This window comes from Ranitomeya imitator, chromosome 6, assembly GCF_032444005.1.
Source record: "Ranitomeya imitator isolate aRanImi1 chromosome 6, aRanImi1.pri, whole genome shotgun sequence".
Lineage (NCBI taxonomy): Eukaryota > Metazoa > Chordata > Amphibia > Anura > Dendrobatidae > Ranitomeya > Ranitomeya imitator.
Window position 1 is genome coordinate 287494784 of NC_091287.1, and position 22038 is coordinate 287516821.

The 22038-nt window shown below is 40.0% G+C and overlaps 1 protein-coding gene across 2 annotated transcripts in view; it reads left to right on the top strand.

Annotated features, from left to right (window-relative positions):
- Window positions 1-22038, top strand: part of CDH20 (cadherin 20) — a 762886-nt gene that overhangs the window by 638063 nt on the left and 102785 nt on the right. For both annotated transcript variants that reach the window (XM_069730620.1, XM_069730619.1), the window contains 3 exons: window positions 5508-5861; window positions 17085-17379; window positions 20958-21077. In XM_069730620.1, coding sequence (XP_069586721.1) covers window positions 5631-5861; window positions 17085-17379; window positions 20958-21077 — 646 coding nt within the window. In that variant the 5' untranslated portion in view covers window positions 5508-5630. The remainder of the gene's footprint in view (window positions 1-5507; window positions 5862-17084; window positions 17380-20957; window positions 21078-22038) is intronic.

Consider the following 22038-nt stretch of genomic DNA (forward strand, 5'->3'; position numbering starts at 1 on the left):
AGACAAAGCAGTTGTACATCACTGCATACTGCCTCTTCTTCCATTTCTCGAATGCTGCTTGGCTGGCCCCCTCTTTCCAAGCCAAGAGATTCAGAGAACAGAAGTAGAGATGGCTCCTGTCCAGGGCTCTCTGACTGCCTTGGCAATTTGGCAGGTGCTGAAGAGACAGATGGGTGCTCTTCAGTGCTCTGGACCTGAGAAGATGTGGCACTAATTGAAGTCGATGCGTTAGCTGCCTTCCATCTGACAACGGCTTCAATTTGTTCATCCCGCAGCAGTGGGGTACGCGAGCTCCTACAAAGCTGCGCATAAAAGACTGTTCCCTGGTAAAACTGGGGGATGCTGAGTCACTGGTACCCGCAGCAGGCACAGAATCCCCACGTCCTCTCCCTGCAGAAACTCCACGCCCACGACCACGTACCTTACTCGCTGCCTTCTTCATCTTGGTAGACTGATAAAGATAGACAGAAAAGTACTAAGGGGTTAGGGTGCTTATTCCTGAACAGCTGCTAACAGGTATAAGAAGCACTAATATTATAAAGTGTGGACTAGACTTTAATATGAGCTAATGTGGCCTACACAACTGTAAAGTGGAGTGTTTGGTGTACTTTATTTAGGTTTTTTTTGGACAAAAAAAATAGATGCGCCCAAAGATTTAAAACCGATAGTATCACAAACTTTTTGTAGCTATTACAATGCAGGATGGTAACCTACAATGCAATAGATGAGGCTCCAAAAAATAGGCTAATACTAATCTGGCTGGGGTTGCAGGGCACAAGGCTGCAGAAAGACTCCTCTATCTACTCCTATATAGTACACGCAATCTAGCTGGATACGGATGGAAACACACCACTAATGGGAGAAATCAGGAAAAATGGGCTGCACTAATGAAAAAAGGGCAATGTATGAGGCAGTGACGCACGCTGAGCGGACTACAACCAGATGTGGCTGCAGAACACACTGCAGCGAGAGCTGCACTCACACACACAGACCTTGCAGACAGCCATGAATAGCGCTGCAAGGCTGCAGAAAAGCTCCTCTATCTACTCCTATATAGTGTTTGCATGCTATCTAGCTGGATACGGATGGAAACACAATAATAGGAGAAATCAGCAAAAATGTGCAGCAGTACAAAATCAAAAAAGGACAATAGAACAGTATGAGGCAGTGACGCACGCTGAGGAAACTACAACCAGATGTGGCTGCAGAACACACTGCAGCATGAGCTGCACTCACACACACAGAGACCACAGCCGTGAACAGCGCTGCAAGGCAAAAAAAAGCTTCTCACACAGCGGTTGCTACAGTAGCCTGGGTAAAGCACAATGAAGCAAATCACTATCTCAAACTGGCCCTCACTTAGAACACAGCGTCCTGTCCCTAACTGAATTTACAGCAGAGTGAACCCAAAATGGTGGCGGCGTCTTTTATAGTGCATCATGACATCATTTCAGCAGCCAATCACAGCCATGCCAGTAGTTACATGCCTAACATGCATAACAGGATGTGCCCACACTTCTTAGGATTCCTCATTGGCTAAATTAAATCAAACTGGCTCATAGCATTATGGGAACTTCCGATTCCGGTATTCAATATTACAAAAGTATCAGAACTCAGTATCGAAATTCCGATACCGCAAATATTGGCCGATACCCGATATTTGCAGTATCAGAATGCTCAACACTAGTCATGACATCACAACATTATGACATTACCAAAGAGACCTGCTGTCTTTAGTCAAGTACAGTGCTACAGGTGACAACCCAACCTCAGAGGTCATAGTGAGTTGTGATGCTACAAAGTACCATGACTTCTAACGCCTAGTGTCTTTACTATAGTTCAAGGTTTATGACCACAACCAGGCCTCGAAGGTTATGGCTCATGGTGACGTTACGATGTTACAATGCACTGTGACCTTTGAGGCCTGGGCTTGCTCTTTAGAGCTTGAAGGAAAAAATACACAAACGTATTGGTACAACAGGTAAATTGGATACAGACATTGCTGACAATTGGTGTCAAACAAAAATGTATCAAGTTAACAGTCTTATTGTGAAGAATACCCTTTGGTGTGGATATGTCTGTTCAACGAAATTAGGGGCCAATTCAGCAAAGATTTATTTCTGAAATTTTGACATGAAATGGTTTCAAATGTTGCAAAATTTGTGCACAAAGTATTGTTGTGAATTTTTTTTTTTACCTTTATGTCAGTCCCAACAAACTCTTTTGAAAACTGGGACTAGCCCCAAGAAAATGGGGGAGTTGCTGTGCGCGGCCAGAAAATGTATCATAATTTACACCACAAAATTAGCAAAAATTTAAACTGGCTGGAGTACATTTCTGGTGGTGGCGCACGGCAACAGAAAAATACGTCAAATTCATTAAGAGGCATGACACATCCAGAAGACTCTTCATCAAGGCTGGCAAAGATACACATAATCACTGTACACAAACTGAGATCACTCGCATCCGATTTGTTTTTCAGTGTGACAAATAATTGAATGCACACTAAAGCTTGAACCTCATAGGGAACCAATTACATTGGACATGCAGTTCAATCTGTGGACACTATGGTATAGAAGGAGATGCTGTGTGGAGTGGTGTATACAGTAAGTTTCTTGGAAAAGACTCAGCATCACTTGTATTTTATTCACTAGTATCCATGGAGTTTGTATGCATATAATAAATAACACATAAATAATAATAATTTTATTTCTATAGTACAAACATACTCCTCGGCACATTAAAATTAAGAGAGTACTTGTGCAAACAATGTAAGATATTACAGAGTAATACATATTACTACAATTTAAAGAGTAAGGGTCCTATTCACAAGTTTACAATCTATAAGAAAATCGGAAAGGCACAAGAGGTTAACAGTGCTTGTCACATATGATCCAGCCATCATGATAGGAAATAGGAGTATTCAAGTAAAATAAGTCTTCATCCTGTACAATGTGCTACAGAGTGCATTGAGGGCAAAGAAGCAGATTATATTAATAAGGACCAGACTCTAAGGTAAATTTAGTAAACAAGAACATGGACCAGTTAGACTAGTGAGGTGTTGTGATAGGCCAGTTTACAATGACGTGTTCTTAGGGCACCCTTAAAACTGTGGATACTGGGAAATAATCAGATTGTCTGGGATAATTTACTCCAGATGACTAGACAGCACGAGAAAAGGCATAAAGATGGGAGAGGGAGGTTTGGATTATAGAGGACATTGGTCTTAGATCATTAACAGAATGAAAAACACCGAAAGGATATTGCAAGAAGGTGAGGACAGAGATCAAAGATGGTGCAGAACTGTGGATAGCTTTGTGGGTGAGTGTGATAAGTTTATGTTGTTTTCTGTAGCAGATGGGCAACCAGTGCAATGACTGACATAGGGTTGAGGAACTGGTGTGGTCGCTGGAAAATATGACCCTGATTCCTGCATTCAGAATAGATTGGAAAAAGGAAAGCTTAGTAAGGCCAGTCTCATGCTGCCATAGGGGTGGAGCCGCATATTCATCACTGTAATGAGCGGTACCACATGACCGCTCACACAGGACAGGCTGCCAGCGCTGAGAGGAGGCATCGCGGGAGCTGGGTGAGTATTTCTCTGCACGCGGGCGGGCGCACGGGGGGTGGGAAGCGGTAGGTGACCCCAAACTTTATTTTTAACAAAAAAAAACTTGATTTTTCATTCCTTCTCTCCAGCGAATGCTGCTGGGGAGAAGGAATGAATGCCGGCTTCAGCACCAAAAGCAGGGGACAGCGCTTAACTGTAGCGTTGTTTCTCCTGCGGCGGTACGTGCACACAGAGGAGAGAGCACACTGTTTTCCGTGTGCACGTGTGCGGGACGCTTTGCGGACCATGCTGCCGGAGAAACGCGGACATGTCTCCGTGTTTAGCACATGGACACACAGTCCATGAAAACACGCTGACATGTACAGAGACACATTTATTTTGATGTGTCTACATGAGTCAGTGTCTCCGGTACGCGAGGAACCTGTCACCTCACGTACCGGAGCCACTGATGTGTGAAACAGGCCTAAGAGGGAGATGGATGTATGACATGCATTTTTACATTCACATGTATTTCATACAGGGAAGACTGTCAATCATTGCATAGGACCATCCACTGGACTCATGTGCTTACAAACACTAGGGATTTCAGTAAGCAAAACGCAAGTTATACTGAAATTGTCCTACAAAAATATGTATCAATCTGATCAACTGCTCCTGCTCTATAGTATATTATTCTGTCTGCAGAACAGTAACCATTTTCAACATGACAGGTTCCCTTTAATATTATTTTCTGTTATTTGCAGCGCAGCTGTATTGAATTCTTTAGAAGTGGGAATTAAAGGGAAATTGTATACATAATGCCTTTCTTGGAGACACGCAGCTGTTCAGTTGCTGCCAATAAATTAAAGTACAAAAAAAAAGTTGTAAAATGTATTGCCACTAAGTTGCCAAATCATAAATAAACATTGCTATAATTGCTTGTGCGAGCCAGATGGAGAGAGGACAAGAGAGGAAGCAGAAGGAGAATTGACTTAAGGGCCTTTAAACTGAGCATCGCAACGCTATTGCTATAAAAGATGTTCAGAGTGTTTTGACAGAGTAACTTGAGCGCAATGCCACCTCATTAAGTTTCACAAAACCGAGAAAGAAAAAGTTTTCCCTCCTCAATAGCTCCAAGTGAGGTCACCAGCTAATCTGACTTCAAGACAACAAAAGACCCTTGACTGATGAGAGAGCTTCCTGCATTGGAGGTCCACATTCCTTTACCTAAACAAGGCTTTCAGACTAAAGAAAGAAAACCTGTTCGTCTGACTGGCACAATATCGTACAATGGCATATGACTGTCAAACCCCCCAATCTCCCATGTGGATCACATAATGATTAACTGACCATTCAGATCTGGGCTGTGCCCCTGCATTATCTGTACCGATGCACGTCTCCGGAAAACTGCAATTCATGTGACATTCAATGCCACAGCAAGCGTAAAATAGTAATTAAGGTCAGGAATGATACAGATTTGCCATAAAAATAACCGCTATATGCTTTTGTGTCTCAACAAAATATATATTTAGAAAAAAAGAAGAAAAAAAAAAAAAAGCAGATGCCCTTGGAAATTGCTTGGTAGGTATTCTATTTTCTGGAAGCGAATGCTTATATTCAGCAGTTTCAAAGGGCTCCTCAGATCATAAATACTGTATTTGTGAGAGCACGCTGTTAACTCCGGCAAATCAATAATACAGTGGAACCCTGTCGTAATCAAAGTAACCAAAGTGAAGTAATCCTCCCCACTAACTACAACCCCCAGTGTGCCTGTGTCCAAAGGTACTTTGTTGTATATAGGAAGATAACAGGCCTCTTTGTTCCTAAACATACTGTTCATATTTTATTATCATTCTACCCATGCGAAAGACTCCACATTTTGTAGCAGAAAATATCATTATTTCCACTGATGATATCATTTGACTTTATTCTGCTTTATTCTTTCTCGTCTTCTCAGGTATCTGCTGTTAGGACTACTTTCAAAGACAAAGGATCAAACCACTTTTTTTCCTACTGTATTTATTTGATATCGACTTGTACCGCACTTTTATTAATTAAAACTAAAAGAGATCACAAGAGAATGCGACATTTGAAGAATTATCCCGGACAAGGCGTCTACATTTACTACATGATGTTGTTGGACTTGACAAATGGAGTTTTTGGCTCTTCCACTCATCATCTAATCAGAGAATTGGATGATAAATCCCTGAATAATCAGTTGCAGCACAATCGGCTGAAGAGAAGCTGGGTGTGGAACCAGTTCTTTGTTTTGGAGGAATACACGGGAACAGACCCTCTCTATGTTGGAAAGGTAAGACGCTCGAAAGAGCATTAAAAAAAAAATTTGGAAAACACACTTCTCTACTGTGGGACAATGGTCCTGTACAGCAGTAATTTATGGCACCTATATTGGTGTCACCTTGAGATATCTGGAAAGTGTTTTAACTGCTTTACATCCAATGAATGAATACAAATCTTGCATTAACTAGGCAGCTCCCTATATTAAGGTGCCAGCACATCAAATGTTCCATAAAGTGACAACCTATTATAGTTTTACAGCTATTCCAGTAGTGAATGATGATAATCCCACCTCTGAATAAATTAATTATCCGGTTGTTTTGTCCTTCCACAATTCCATGCCCTGAAGCACAGACCAGGCACAGTGCCTTCTCCGCATGACGTACAGCATATAGAGCTAACCTGCTTTTACAATGTTACCCAGGGTCTGTGGGAAGCTATCGTCAGAAAATGACTTATATTTTAAATCAGGTTTTTTTCATGTAAGATGTATTTTTTTTTAATTTTTGGGGGGCAAATATTTTTTTTTCCATATCACAATCTGAATTAAAAATAATAATTAGACATCTTAGAATTTTCACGTTGTCCACTGGTGCCTTTTTAGACCATAACTTCCTGTTGTTTCAGGTACATAACCACAATTAACAGAACCTGACACTATCATTTGCACTCAAGTATCTAATGAGCTTGTGCAAAGGTCATTGTGAAGCAGGGACAGCTGTGACATCGCCTATTATGAAAGGTGGACCCTGTGTCATCACCTGTCACTGTAATCCTGCCTCTGAGGATAAGAAGTTTGCTGAAAACTCTTCCTGAAAGTATGAATCAGAAAATCCCCAGTGGACAGTGTGAGGGTATGTGCACATGTTCAGGTTTTTTTGCCTTTTTTGCACGTTTTTTTCGCGATAAAAATGCTATAAAACCGCATTAAAAATGCAGACATATGTATCCTATCATTTAGAATGCATTCTGCAATTTTTGTGCACATGATGCGTTTTTTATTCGCGAAAAAACGCATTGCGGTAAAAAAAACAGCATGTTCATTAATTTTGCGTTTTTTTTTCACGTTTTTCATGCTATTTAATGCATTGGGGGAAAAAGCACAATAAAACGCACAAAAACGCGCAAAAAATGTGTCAAAAACACGAAAAAAAACGCATGCGGATTTCTGGCAGAAATGTCCGGTTTTTGTCAGGAAATTTCTGTAAGAAATCCTGACGTGTGCACATACCCTTTAAATTGCAAGATTATAATTATTATTATTATTATATAAAGATATGCAAAAAGAGACAAAATGAATATAATACAAAAAAACAGATTTAAATGATAATTTTGTGATGATTGCTTCCCAATGAACACTGTAATAATGTCACCCACCATCTGGTATCTATAGAGGTGATAGCGATAACCCAGGGGTGTCAAACTGCATTCCTCGAGGGCTGCAAACAGGTCATGTTTTCAGGATTTCCTTGTACTGCACAGGTGATACTTTAATCACCTACACAAATAATGAGTTGGTGATTAAATTATCACCTGTGCAGTACAAGGAAATCCTGAAAACATGACCTGTTTGCAGCCCTCGAGGAATGCAGTTTGACACCCCTGCGATAACCAGTCATGTATTGGAAGCACTGCCTTGCGTTTACAGCTTATACAAACCATGAGATCAAGGACTCAGTACATTATAAAGTAAGAACTTTATGCCTTGATAATTTGAAGTGTTCAAAAATTACCTGACACACAATCACCCTTTAAATTAAAGGGGTTCTTCACCACTATTACTACACATTAATCGGTTCCTTGTGTTTTAAGAAAAAAAATGATATTCAAATATTATGAACAATGCCAATTCTATAGTCTGTCTGAAGAGTCTGCAGTAATGTAAAGGCTGCAGCCGAGCAGCAGACACAGGTTACAGAACATGGCACCACACTGCAGGGTTTGGTATTATTTTATTAAATAATGTACTTTTACATGGAATCGGTCACCTGGTTTTTGCTACCTCATTGCTGACACATCACAGAAAACGCGGTCTTTGCCCCTACATTATTCTACTCTCAGATTTGGTGACAGATTCCCTTTAAGGGTTTGCATGAGGTTAAGAAAGGAATCTTTGTTTTCCAAATGTTGGGTCATTCTAGTCCATGAACTATGTCTAGTGCTGTCGCTCATCAACATTCACTTTAAGGCCTCGTTCACATCTTCACTATTTAGTCAGTATTTGACGTCAGTATCTGTAAGCCGAAAACATAAATAGGTGTAAAACGCAGATGTGGTGCACTGTGAACATGGCCTAGTGGGTGAAGCTGCAACATCAGCCGGTGAACACCATCCCAGTAAATTTTTTGCTTCTACTCTTGTTCCCTTTTCGAGAACATTAACCCCATCCCATTTCAGCCCATTATACAGAACATTTACATAGACAGTTTAAAAAAATGGACTGAGGTTAAACTTCTAGGAAAATGGTTTGTTGTGTCACGCCAGTGATTAATGAGCCATCTTCTCTATGTCCTGCCATGGCCGACTCAACAGTCAGTGTTGGTACGATGGAAACAAGTCAATGGTCGTGATCACTATCCTTTGATAGATGTCCCATGCTCTACAATGGGTTCGTATAAGACCAGTTGTACAGCATTTGTGATGAATAATTGCTTAGATTTCACATAAAGAAATGTTTCTTTAGTGCATCATACACACCGTGATTCCCCAGTCTAACGAAGCAATTATAGTGTCTTCTTCGGAGGCTCCATAATGTCTTATGGTATGCAGCAGCGGCTATAGTTTCAGGCTATTTGTATATGACAGTTGCTAATTACAACCATGGTAATTTCAAACTAGTGAAATGTCAGCGTAGTTCCTCTTGTAATAATGAAGATGTTTCCAGCAGAGAAGGATTAATTTGTTGGTTTACTTCGTGAAAGAAGATTTTTTTTTTTTCCTGAGCGCATAAATTAATGAAAGAAAATTCAGCTTTGTATTTCTTAGCGTGTTGTTTAGAAACGGATCTTAATCATTGCAACACGCTAATTAAAACCTTCACTTAATAAGCCACACACCACAGAAGGAAGCATTGTTCTCTGGGTAATTTCAAGTGACTACTCAAAATGCCAGCCGAAAGAAGTGACAGCAGAGACGTTTACTAGGCCGATACCGCTGCACCTGCTGCTTTGTTCAAGTGCAATGGCGTACATGATCTGTTCCTTACTGTCCTGGACAGATTCTGTACCAAGAATGTGGTAGATTTTAAATAAATCACTGTTTTCTTCCTTATAGGGTTGAAAAAGTGTATTTTTATAAAACTGGTTCAGGATCTGCACAGATGTGTTCATCCCAACCACTCCCCAAATTTTCTTAACAACTATCATTTCTTATGAAACAAATTGAAGAAATGATTGTGACATACCAGGAAAATCCTTGACAGGCTGCAATTCACATCACTACCACTGGGTGGCCTCATACAGACACATATAGTGTAAACAAATCCCAACAGAGTACTGGAAAAGCATAAATTTGTGAAAGCTAACCATCTCTCAACTCTTATCTCAGAATCGGGCCCAAAGGAAAGGTACGAAAGATCACAACTATACAGTCTTACCTCTTTTTTATGTACTGTAGTTAAAAGGCTTTTTAAATTATTTGGAAATAGCCTGTCATTTAGTTCATCCCTGGGATCCAGCTTTATTAACATTTCTTAAAGGAGTGGTCCGAAACTAATTTATTTTAATTCTAAATGTCTGTCTGTTTAATGTCACAAGCTAATTTCTTTTCCAATATATTTAGAAATGAGATGCACCGGAATTCTCAAATGAAGTATCTCATACATGATTCAGTAAAAAAAAAATAAAGCAATTAGATAGAGTAGTGTGGAAACAATAGCGACTTTTTAATTATAGTATATTGATAGGGCAGCATGGTGGCTCAGTGGATAGCATTGCAGCGCTGAAGTCCTGGGTTCTAATCACACCTTGGACAACATCTGCAAGGAGATGTCCAAGTGTGTTTGTGTGAGTTTCCTCCGACACTGCAAAGACATACTGATACTGAATTTAGATTGTGAGCCCCATCGGGGACAACGATGATAATGTGTGCAAATTGTAAAGCGCTGTGGAATATGTTAGCACGATATAAAAATAAAGATTATTATTAGAAAAGAGATTTAGATTATGTCATTAAAAAACATACTTTTAGCATTAAAATAAATGTTAGTTTCAGACCATCATTTTTGGACCACCAACAGAGCGCACTGTCAGTGTGCATTGTAAAGAACAAATTCTGCGAACAGAGACCAGCCCCGCTTCTGCATCTGTTGTCACTTATGGAGGCGAGGCAGGTTGATTCCTGCAGGATTTTCTTCTTACAATGCGCACTGACAACACGCTCTCTTCCTGGTCCATCACTTCAGATCGGAGCCGGCGACCGAGTGCACTGTTATTGTGCATCAAAGAAAATATTGTACAATGAAAAGATCCTACTGAACATACATCGGAAGTGACCACCAATGCATGCTTAGTAGAGCAGGGACCAGCCCTGAAATGCCAGTCACTATTGACGCTTCATATCAGGCTGGGAGCAGAGGCTGTGGCAGTGACCACAGCCTCTACCCCTTGAGTGGTGTTGGAACGATAGTGACTTTTTAATTAAAGTATATCAGGAAAGAGGTAAGATTATGACATTAAATAGACAGACATTTAGGATTAAAATACATTTTTGTTTTGGGCTAACCTTTTAATCAATTGTCACAGCAAGGAGGAGCAGTGATAAACATATATTTCTCCTGCAGTGGTCAAGCGAGAAGACATTCTAGGCGGTCTGATATTTCACAAGTTCATTTTTAGTAGTGCCTAACGCACTCCAGACTTAGATGCAGAATTCAATGTTGTAAAATCATTTTTTTTATTACAGTACAACTCTACAAATATCAATAAATGAATATACATTTCACAAAAGCATAAATCTATGATGATCTAATAGCAGAGGGATCTAAAAAACATCAAGGACTTCAGTCTTCCACTGCCCCCGCTGCCCTGCACTAGACACAGCACATTGTACCAATGTTTCTTGGAGCGTTTGTGTAACTGTGACCCTCATAGACATGGGAACATATGTCTTAAAAGCATATATTTCATCCTTTTTTTCTGTGAGCTTCAAAAAAAAGCATGCACTAAAATCGGAAACTAATTAAATATGCTGCATGTCAAAAAGTTCAAGCTATTTATGACTAACGTTCCTTTTTTCACATTTAAGTGCCTATATTACTAATAATGTATTATTAGTGAGAATTTCAGTTGGTAAATTACCTGCATATTTTTTATTTAAAACTAATTACCTATCTGATAAATAAATTATAATATATTATAAGAATTCTTGTTTTTTTTTAGCAAGATTCTATTCCCATTATCTGTTTAATTACAGGTCCTTCTCAAAAAATTTGCATATAGTGTTAAATTTCATTATTTACCATAATGTAATGATTACAATTAAACTTTCATATATTATAGATTCATTATCCACCAACTGAAATTTGTCAGGTCTTTTATTGTTTTAATACTGATGATTTTGGCATACAACTCCTGATAACCCAAAAAACCTGTCTCAATAAATTAGCATATTTCACCCATCCAATCAAATAAAAGTGTTTTTTAATAACAAACAAAAAAACCATCAAATAATAATGTTCAGTTATGCACTCAATACTTGGTCGGGAATCCTTTGGCAGAAATGACTGCTTCAATGCGGCGTGGCATGGAGGCAATCAGCCTGTGACACTGCTGAGATGTTATGGAGGCCCAGGATGCTTCAATAGCGGCCTTAAGCTCATCCAGAGTGTTGGGTCTTGCGTCTCTCAACTTTCTCTTCACAATATCCCACAGATTCTCTATGGGGTTCAGGTCAGGAGAGTTGGCAGGCCAATTGAGCACAGTAATACCATGGTCAGTAAACCATTTACCAGTGGTTTTGGCACTGTGAGTAGGTGCCAGGTCGTGCTGAAAAATGAAATCTTCATCTCCATAAAGCATTTCAGCCGATGGAAGCATGAAGTGCTCCAAAATCTCCTGATAGCTAGCTGCATTGACCCTGCCCTTGATGAAACACAGTGGACCAACACCAGCAGCTGACATGGCACCCCACACCATCACTGACTGTGGGTACTTGACACTGGACTTCAGGCATTTTGGCATTTCCTTCTCCCCAGTCTTCCTCCAGACTCTGGCACCTTGATTTCCGAATGACATGCAAAATTTGCTTTCATCAGAAAAAAGTACTTGGGACCACTTAGCAACAGTCCAGTGCTGCTTCTCTGTAGCCCAGGTCAGGCGCCTCTGCCGCTGTTTATGGTTCAAATGTGGCTTTACCTGGGGAATGCGGCACCTGTAGCCCATTTCCTGCACACGCCTGTGCACGGTGGCTCTGGATGTTTCCACACCAGACTCAGTCCACTGCTTCCTCAGGTTCCCCAAGGTCTGGAATCGGTCCTTCTCCACAATCTTCCTCGGGGTCCGGTCTCCTCTTCTCGTTGTACAGCGTTTTCTGCCACATTGTTTCCTTCCAACAGACTTACCATTGAGATGCCTTGATACAGCACTCTGGGAACAGCCTATTTGTTGAGAAATTTCTTTCTGGGTCTTACCCTCTTGCTTGAGGGTGTCAATGATGGCCTTCTTGACATCTGTCAGGTCGCTAGTCTTACCCATGATGGGGGTTTTGAGTAGTGAACCAGGCAAGGAGTTTATAAAAGCCTCAGGTATCTTTTGCATGTGTTTAGAGTTAATTAGTTGATTCAGAAGATTAGGGTAATAGGTCGTTTAGAGAACCTTTTCTTGATATGCTAATTTATTGAGACAGGTTTTTTAGGTTATCAGGAGTTGTATGCCAAAATCATCAGTATTAAAACAATAAAAGACCTGACAAATTTCAGTTGGTGGATAATGAATCTATAATATATGAAAGTTTAATCATTACATTATGGTAAATAATGAAATTTAACACTATATGCTAATTTTTTGAGAAGGACCTGTATATGGCGAAAGCCAATATTTTGCAGTAATTGTGTTCATAAGATTCATGTAATCAGCCAAATTCCTCCCATGCCTTTTAAGTGGGAATATGGCTAGAATACATTGTTGATAAAAATGCAAGAAAAATGTTAATGTTGCTATTTTACTTATTGCTAATATTTAAAGAGAACATTTCATTTGCTATAAATACAGGTGCTTCTCACAAAATTAGAATATCAAACTGGTAATTTATTTCAGTTCTTCAATACAAAAAGTGAAACTTATATATTATATAGATATGCAAATTGCCTCTTCAGAGAAAAAGAGGATTTGAACGCTATAGCGCCACCTATTGGAAGTAGTGATCCTACAAGTCACAATCAACCCGAGTCTTGCAATATGACTTAGACCTATATTATATAGAGTCATTACAAATAGAGTGATCTGTTTCGAGTGTTTTTTTTCTGTTACTGTTGATGATTATGGCCTACAGACAATAAAAACCCAAAAGTCATTATCTCAGTAAATTAGAATACTTTGTAACACCAGCATGAAAAATGATTTTAAAATGATGGCCTACTGAAATGTAGGTTCAGTAAATACACTCAATACTTGGTCGGGGCTCCTTTTGCATCAATTATTGCATCAATGTAGCGTGACATGGAGGCGATCAGCCTGTGGCACTGCTGAGGTGTTATGGAAGCCCAGGTTGCTTTGATAGCAGGCTTCAGCTCATCTGCATTGTTGGGTCTGGTGTCTCTCATCTCTTCCTCTTGACAATAACCCATAGATGCTTTATGGGGTTAAGGTTGGGCGAGTTTGCTGGAAATCAAGCACAGTTATTGATGCGCTTGTCAGTGTGGACAGGTGCCAAGTCCTGCTGGAGAATGGAATTTTCATGGTTCCCCAAACCATCACTGATTGTGGAAGCTTCACACTAGATCTCAAGCAGCTTGGATTGTGGCCTCTCCACTCTTCCTCCAGTCTCTGGGACCTTGGTTTCCAAATTAAATGCAAAATTTACATTAATCTGAAAACAACACCTTGGACCAATGAGCAGCAGTCCAGTTCTTTTTCTCCTTGGCCCAGGTAAGACGCTTCTGGCGTTGTCTATTGGTCATGAGTGGCTTGACACAAGGAATGCGACACTTGTAGTCCATGTCCTGGATACGTCTGTGTGTGGTGGCTCTTGAGGCAATGACTACAGCAGAGGTCCACTCCTTGTGAATCTCCACCAAATTTTTGAATGGCCTTTTCCTAACAATCCTTTCAAGGCTGCGCTTATCCCGGTTGCTTGTGCACCTGTTTCTACCACACTTTTTCCTTCCACTCAACTTTCCATTAATATGCTTGGATACAGCACTCTGTGAACAGACAGCTTCTTTAGCAATGACCTTTTGTGGCTTACCCTCCTTGTGGAGTGAGTCAGTGACTGCCTTCTGGACATCTGTCAAGTCAGCAGTCTTTCCCATGATTGTGGAGCCTATTGAAACAGACTAAGGGACCTTTTTAAACACTTAGGAAGCCTTTACAGGTGTTTTTTGTTAATTATTCTAATTTACTGAGATAATGACTTTTCGGTTTTCAATGGCTGCAAGCCATAATCATCAACATTAACAGAAATAAACATATGAAATAGATCACTCTGTTTGTAATGACTCTATGTAATATGAGTTTCACTATTTGTATTGAAGAACTGAAATAAATTAACGTTTTGATGATATTCTAATTTTGTGAGAAGCACCTGTTTGTGATTTTTTTTTACCTGGTGTCAATGTCACTATTCTCCCAAATGTGGCTATTTTTTTTTCTTTTGTGTGTCTCCTTTCCTGAGATAGGGCCCTCTCTTCCCTGTATGGAAATATAATCTTGTTAGCCAAGGCAGAGTGATCAACATAAGACACCCACACAGAAAAGCTGAGATTATCAGGGACTATTTTTATCTTATGGGCCTAAGAACTTCTAGGCCTATCTAACTGCCTGTGCTGCCCAGCGTTAATCTCTGCCAGATCAGAGCTGTCACAGATCACTCTCCAACATCACGTTGACCGATCATTTGCTTCTTTTCTGCTCTGCTCTGTTGACTGGGCATTACTGCTGATATCATGCTGATTAATAGCCAGCTCCCCACTGCTCCATTGACAGAGTAGTCGGAAGAGATGAGCTGCACTGTTGATATGAGATTGAATGAAACAGCAAAATAAAAAGCAGGAGCAGTCTGTGATCATTCTGACGTCCTGAATAATCATTGTTAGGAGCTGACCCCCTTGGCTAACAAAACTCGATTCATAGACAAGGAAGTGGAAACCATATCTCAGGCAAAACAAAGAGGCACAGGAAACTAAAAAAAAAAATGCCAAAGACATTAGGCAAGGCTAAAATTATAGTTTTATGGCATTTCAAAAACTCTCCCTTAGAGCTTATCCACACGTCAGTATTTTGTATCGGTGTTTGTAATCAACCTCCAGAAGTGGAACTGAATGAGAGAAAGTATAATTGAAAGATTGTGACCTGTTCTCTATATTGGAGACATTCCTGGTTTTGGAATAAAAATACTGATCAAAAATACTCTTGTGTGAATAAGGCCCTAAGATGCTTTTCTACTGAAAGCTAATCATGAACAAGCATTTTTTAAAATGTTTGTTTTCTGATTATCTTGAAGCACAAAAGAACACCGTTCCCGGCAGTACATTGTTCTGTGAAAAGTTGACTTGTACTGCTGAGAACCGTGGCAGCCTATGTGAACAGACTGATCTACATCAGATCGCTGTGAGAAACCCAAGCCTCAGAGCAGAAAACATTTCCTTATTTATTTATTCCCCTTAATTTATATGGTAGGGGTGCTATGTGAGCTCAAGACACTCTCAAATAATCATATAACGCCAAAAAAAAAAAGAGCACAAAAAGTCCCAGATAAAATATAGATAATAATTTATTCAACAATACAGGTAAACACCATGAAGAATCCAGTAAAGAATCAAAGTAGACAAAGTGAAATAGCTGACTTAACAGGTATAACCCCCCGCGGAAGCCCACACGAAACGCGCATTGGGGCTGCACTACTCAGGTGACAGCAGTGGAGACAATGGGTAAGGATACTATTTGATCACCCTAGCAACATGAATGTATCTTAAAGTGATATATACCCCATTTTTTTGGATAAGTAATATTGTGACTGGTTCGGTTATCTTATGGCCCTCTAAAACCATTTAGCGGCACCTTATCTTATATGGATATTACTCTAATGATATACTACTTTAGAAGCTGCATTAACTTAATATTTTGAGCACCTTGATACCCTCTACCAGCGACTTTTCTACTTTATGTGATAGCATTGTTTCTGTGATTGGTATTTTGTGTCCTCCCATCCACCTTGACATATGCGGTCCCTGGGTTTTATACCTGTTAAGTCAGCTATTTCACTTTGTCTACTTTGATTCTTTACTGGATTTTTCATGGTGTTTACCTGTATTGTTGAATAAATTATTGTCTAGATTTTATCTGGGACTTTTTGTGCTCTTTTTTCTTTTTTGGCGTTATATCAGACCGCTGTGAGCATCGTTTACTTTGGTCTACTGCTACAGGCTATTAAACATCCGCCGATTGGTAAAGGTTCATCAATCGGCGGTTGTATTGCGCTGCCAGTCGATCTGTATAAACGGACCTTTATATTTCCATTCTCTGCAGGAACTTACACAGTATCTTTGCTGCCATATTATTGTTCCTATTTGTATGCAAACACGCCAAATGAGGGAACAATGACATTTTTGCTTGCTGCCATCCAAAGGTGTTAAACCTGAACAAACCTGACCCTCTCCACTGCTTCCCAAATGTATCCAACCTAGACAGTCCTCTGTGACCTAAAGACATCTGCAGAACATATCTACATCATGTGCTGATAACTTCTACAATGTATTAGTGTAGTTCGTAGGATATTACCTAGACAACTGAGGAGGTGAGGACAGTTTTTTGCCCTTTGGAACAGAAACCTCTACAGAAATTATTACACCTCATGGCAAAACTCAGAATGTGTCTCAAGCACCACTATTTTTCCAGGTTCATGTTTATCATGATTTCAGGAAAACCCATTTAGTGTAAAGTATTCAAGGTTATTCAAAGCCATCCATAAACTCAATTGTGTACATACTGTCAAGTGGTAGAGTTCAAAGCAACATCACCGAAATAGGTGATATAAGCATAATGAGTGCATGTTTTGTAATATTTTTTACTTCTTTTTATAGCTTCATTCAGATATGGATGAAGGAGATGGCTCAATAAAATACATACTAACTGGTGATGGAGCAGGAACCATGTTCACAATTGATGATTCGACAGGTGACATCCACGCCATACAAAGACTGGATAGAGAAGAACGAGCTCAGTATACTCTCAGGGCCCAAGCCCTGGATAGAAGGACTAATAGACCCATGGAACCTGAGTCTGAATTTATTATTAAAATCCAAGACATAAATGACAATGAGCCAAGGTTCCTTGATGGACCCTACACAGCTTCTGTACCGGAGATGTCACCAGTTGGTAAGCAAAAAGAGAAGGTCTTTATAGTCTTGCTGCAACTTCATTTTTTTCTTCATTACTGGTGGTGATATGTTTTCCTATTTCTTAGAATTCTGTAATTAATTGTACGCCTTTAGTTTATGTGAGATATTAACAGGCAGAGCCGAATGGAGACGCATTAGCTATATCACATAAAGTAAATGCATGGTGAGGCACTTTGCAAGACTAAAACACATCTATTTCATAAAGAGTATAATAATCACACCACAGACAGCTGCATAATGGTACTTTGTGGTAATTACTATTGCAATGGTAATACATCTGACAGCACAAGGGATTAGACCACCATGGCTTTCCTTTGTCTTCCAGCAGGTTAACCTGATGCATATCATTATCTTCATATAGCAGGATTCAATCTACAGCAAATATTTTTCTTTACTGATACCGAAGGATTTTTCCCTCCCGAATAATGTAATATAATAAAAAGGCTTTATTTTGAAATAAACACAAGTAGACTATATTTACTACACCATTACTTCCCTATTAGATGCCTTTTTTTCCACTTCATGTATACGTATGGAGCATTGGTGTTTTGAGAATTTCAATGGTGGGATACCGATTTCTGAGAATCAGCAACTAAAGTATTGTAGTTACAGATACAGCATCATACAAGGTCAGAATGGGATAATTAGATCCATCAAAAGTAGCGATTGTGAGCCAACATACAGCTATAAAGAACATGTCCATCTTTAATTGCCATGTAAACTGGGTTACTATTTCATATAGAGCACATACAGTATCGTACATTAAATCGGATAGATTATATTAGCATTAACCCATAAAAATATGTCTTACAGTCATTTGTGCCAAAGCAATGGTTAAATGAGTTGTCTCCTGTTGCACCTTAGTGGCTTTTCCTATGTCAGAATGGGAGGGGGCAAAACCTCTAGTGTTCCCATCCAACTTTGGCATCATGTACAAAATAGGTCTGGTGATGGCCCTTATTGCTTGTGGACCCAGAGCTGTCTTAAGGTAGCGATCAACATTAAGGCCCCTTCACATTTAGCGACGCTGCAGCGATACCGACAACGATCCGGATCGCTGCAGCGTCGCTGTTTGGTCGCTGGAGAGCTGTCACACAGACCGCTCTCCAGCGACCAACGATGCCGGTAACCAGGGTAAACATCGGGTAACTAAGCGCAGGGCCGCGCTTAGTAACCCGATGTTTACCCTGGTTACCATGCTAAAAGTAAAAAAAAACAAACAGTACATACTTACCTACAGCCGTCTGTCCTCCAGCGCTGCGCTCTGCTTCTCTGCTCTCCTCCTGTACTGTCTGGGAGCCGGAAAGCAGAGCGGTGACGTCACCGCTCTGCTTTTCGGCTCACAGCCAGTACAGGAGGAGTGCAGAGCACAGCGCTGGAGGACAGACAGCGGTAGGTAAGTATGTAGTGTTTGTTTTTTTTTACTTTTAGGATGGTAACCAGGGTAAACATCGGGTTACTAAGCGCGGCCCTGCGCTTAGTTACCCGATGTTTACCCTGGTTACCAGTGAAGACATCGCTGGATCGGTGTCACACACGCCGATCCAGCGATGTCAGCAGGAGTCCAGCGACTAAATAAAGTTCTGGACTTTATTCAGCGACCAACGATCTCCCAGCAGGGGCCTGATCGTTGGTCGCTGTCACACATAACGATTTAATTAACGATATCGTTGCTACGTCACAAATAGCAACGATATCGTTAACAATATCGTTATGTGTGAAGGTACCTTTAGTCTAAAGGTGATCTGAACAGATCATTTCAACCAAACAATCATTTATTGGGTAAAATCTAGCAATTAACGATCTTTTTAATCAGAGAATGTAAAGTATTTTTCCATGTTTAAGCCTTTCTTCCAATAACTTCTAGTCCACATAGGATCTTTCCGTGAGAGAATGATCCTAGAATGATCATTGTTTATTTACCCAGTGTCTTTGAACATGAATGGCTGGTTGGCTGGTGACTGATGGACTAGATGTACATTTACACTAAAAGATTATCGTGAATGGTCATTCCTAGGAATGCTAATTACACCATAATCTTTCAGTGTAAACAGGTTGCTAATCACGTGATGAATTAGCAAAATGCTCATTCATCAAGTGAAATGATATTTTGTGTTGCACAAAAATCATTGCTCTCAACAGCATATTGTTATAGCGGGTGAAACAACTGGTCAGTTATCACACCTCCATCAATGTAAATGGTTCATCTTATGACTGTAAGATGAGTGAATTGATAATTGGAGCACACAACCTATAGATCAGATATACAGTATATATCTTTACAAGAGATGGGCGAACCTGAACAGTAAAGTTTGGCGTCCATACCAAACACCTACTGTTCAGGCACGGACACCAAACACGGACTTCATTGTGTTACTGTTTGGGTTCGGCTGCCCAAACTTCGAGTGTTTGTCGCGATATCATGTGCATGTCAGAGCGGCAAATATTGCTTCTGTTCGGCGGTGAAATCATCCACGCCGGTCAGAGAGCCGTGGTTCCCACGCTGTCAAATAACAGCGTGAGCGCTCAGCTGTGATCAGAGGTAAAATGTTTACCTCCGGTCACTGGTGTCAGCTGATGGAACTACAGCTCTCATCATCCAACACCTGCTGCCACTAATAACAGCGAGAGCAGGAGCAGCTGCTTGGTGTATTTATTAGCTGGCTCCTGCACTGTAAATAAATAATTTAACAAAAAATGGCTTGGCTTCCCCTATATTTTTGATAATCAGCCAGGCAAAACTCACAAATGGAGGCTGCAACCCTCAGCTGTCAGCTTCAACAAGGCTGGTTATCAAGAATAGAGGGGTCCCCACCCAGTATTTTGTGATTATTTAAATAAATAATTTAAATGGGGTCACCCCATTTTTGACAACCAGCCTTGCTAAAGCAGACAGCTGGGGGCTGGTATTCCCAGGTTGGTAAGGGGCCATGGATATTGGCCCCCCAGCCTAAAAATAGCAGCACGCAGCTACTCAGATAAGGCACATCTATTAGATGCACCAATTCTGGCCCTTTGCCCGGCTCTTCCCACTTGCCCTGTAGTGGTGACAAGTGGGGTTTATATTTGTGGGGTTGATGTTACCTTTGTATTGTTCATCTCTAGTCTTTACCAGTGCTAGGATTAAACCTATTATGAATATATCTAGCTGGAAATGGTGAAAGAAATCTTAGATATAGCATGAAATATTTACATGCATAGCACACAAAGAAAAAGAGAGCAGTGAAATTAAAGACGTCAGTAGTCTAGAGAACAGGTGGTTAAAGCAGACATCATGGTGCCCATGAATGGTGAATCCAATATACAAGAGGACAGAGAAGCATTAATAGCCTTCTGTAGCTTATCTCTAAAAATGGTTTCTTCATTATATTGTTAGACTACATTAGTGGAATGGAAGATGTGTCTGGCAATTAATCTTCCACTGACAGGTGGTTAAATAGTTAGTGTTGCTGTCATTATGCAAAGTTTGCAAGTTTTTTTTATTTTTATTGAAGAGGCTAAATTAGATTTTCAGCTCCTAATTTAAAAAAGGTCAATGTTTTCTCTTTTTGTCAGGTACCTCTATTATCCAGGTGTCAGCAACAGATGCAGACGATCCTACTTATGGAAGCAGTGCAAGGGTTGTGTACAGTATTTTGCAAGGACAGCCATATTTTTCGGTGGACTCTAAAACAGGTAATTACTGAGGATGCTAAATTTGCATGGTGACACTGAAGGCAGCTCGCTGAGTGTTAAGACAGAATTGAAAATTGGTTTATTGATCTAAAAAAGGCATGCTTAAATTTCCATTAGTCACATGAAAACGATTTATCCAGTTTCATATGTATATTAATATTTAACTACGGTATGTCTGGTTGACAGACAGATAGTGAAATATAAATAGATTTGAGCGATAAAGTATAGTCTATACCGCAGTAATGCATTTCAAAATTCGTATACAGCATATAGGTCAAAATTCATATATTCAGTGTTTGAATATATCTTGGCACCCGCAGTATGGTGCGACAATTTTTTTGTAGGTACAGTATATATGCCAGTCACTGCAGCTTGCACCTGCTCACTTTTGCTTCCTTCCGTTTGATGGTGCTGGTCAGTTATGTTTTCTGTAGACAGACAGACATATCGGTGGACAATCAGAAAGTCAGAAGAGTCAAATAAGATTTTGGAATTACCAAGCAAATCAAATAGGCTTCATACAGACGTTTTTCACATATGTGACCTATCTGTGGTTTTGAAAGATAGAATACACACCCATTATAGTCTATGGGACTTGTTTTTTTGAAGATCCATCTAAAAATTACAGAGACAGGTCCATTTTTTTCTTGTATGATGGATGCTCTACCCTCTTGTATGATGGATGCTCTACCCTCACCTACTGTATCCTCACCCATCCCTTGTAGATTGTGAGCCCTCGCGGGCAGGGTCCTCTCTCCTCCTGTACCAGTTGTGACTTGTATTGTTAAAGATTATTGTACTCGTTTTACTATGTATACCCCTCCTCACATGTAAAGCGCCATGGAATAAATGGCGCTATAATAATAAATAATAATAAATAATAATAATAAATAAAACCAATACAAGTCCATAGGTCCGTGAAAATCACACAGATTGCATCTGTTTGCTGTCAGTGGTTAAC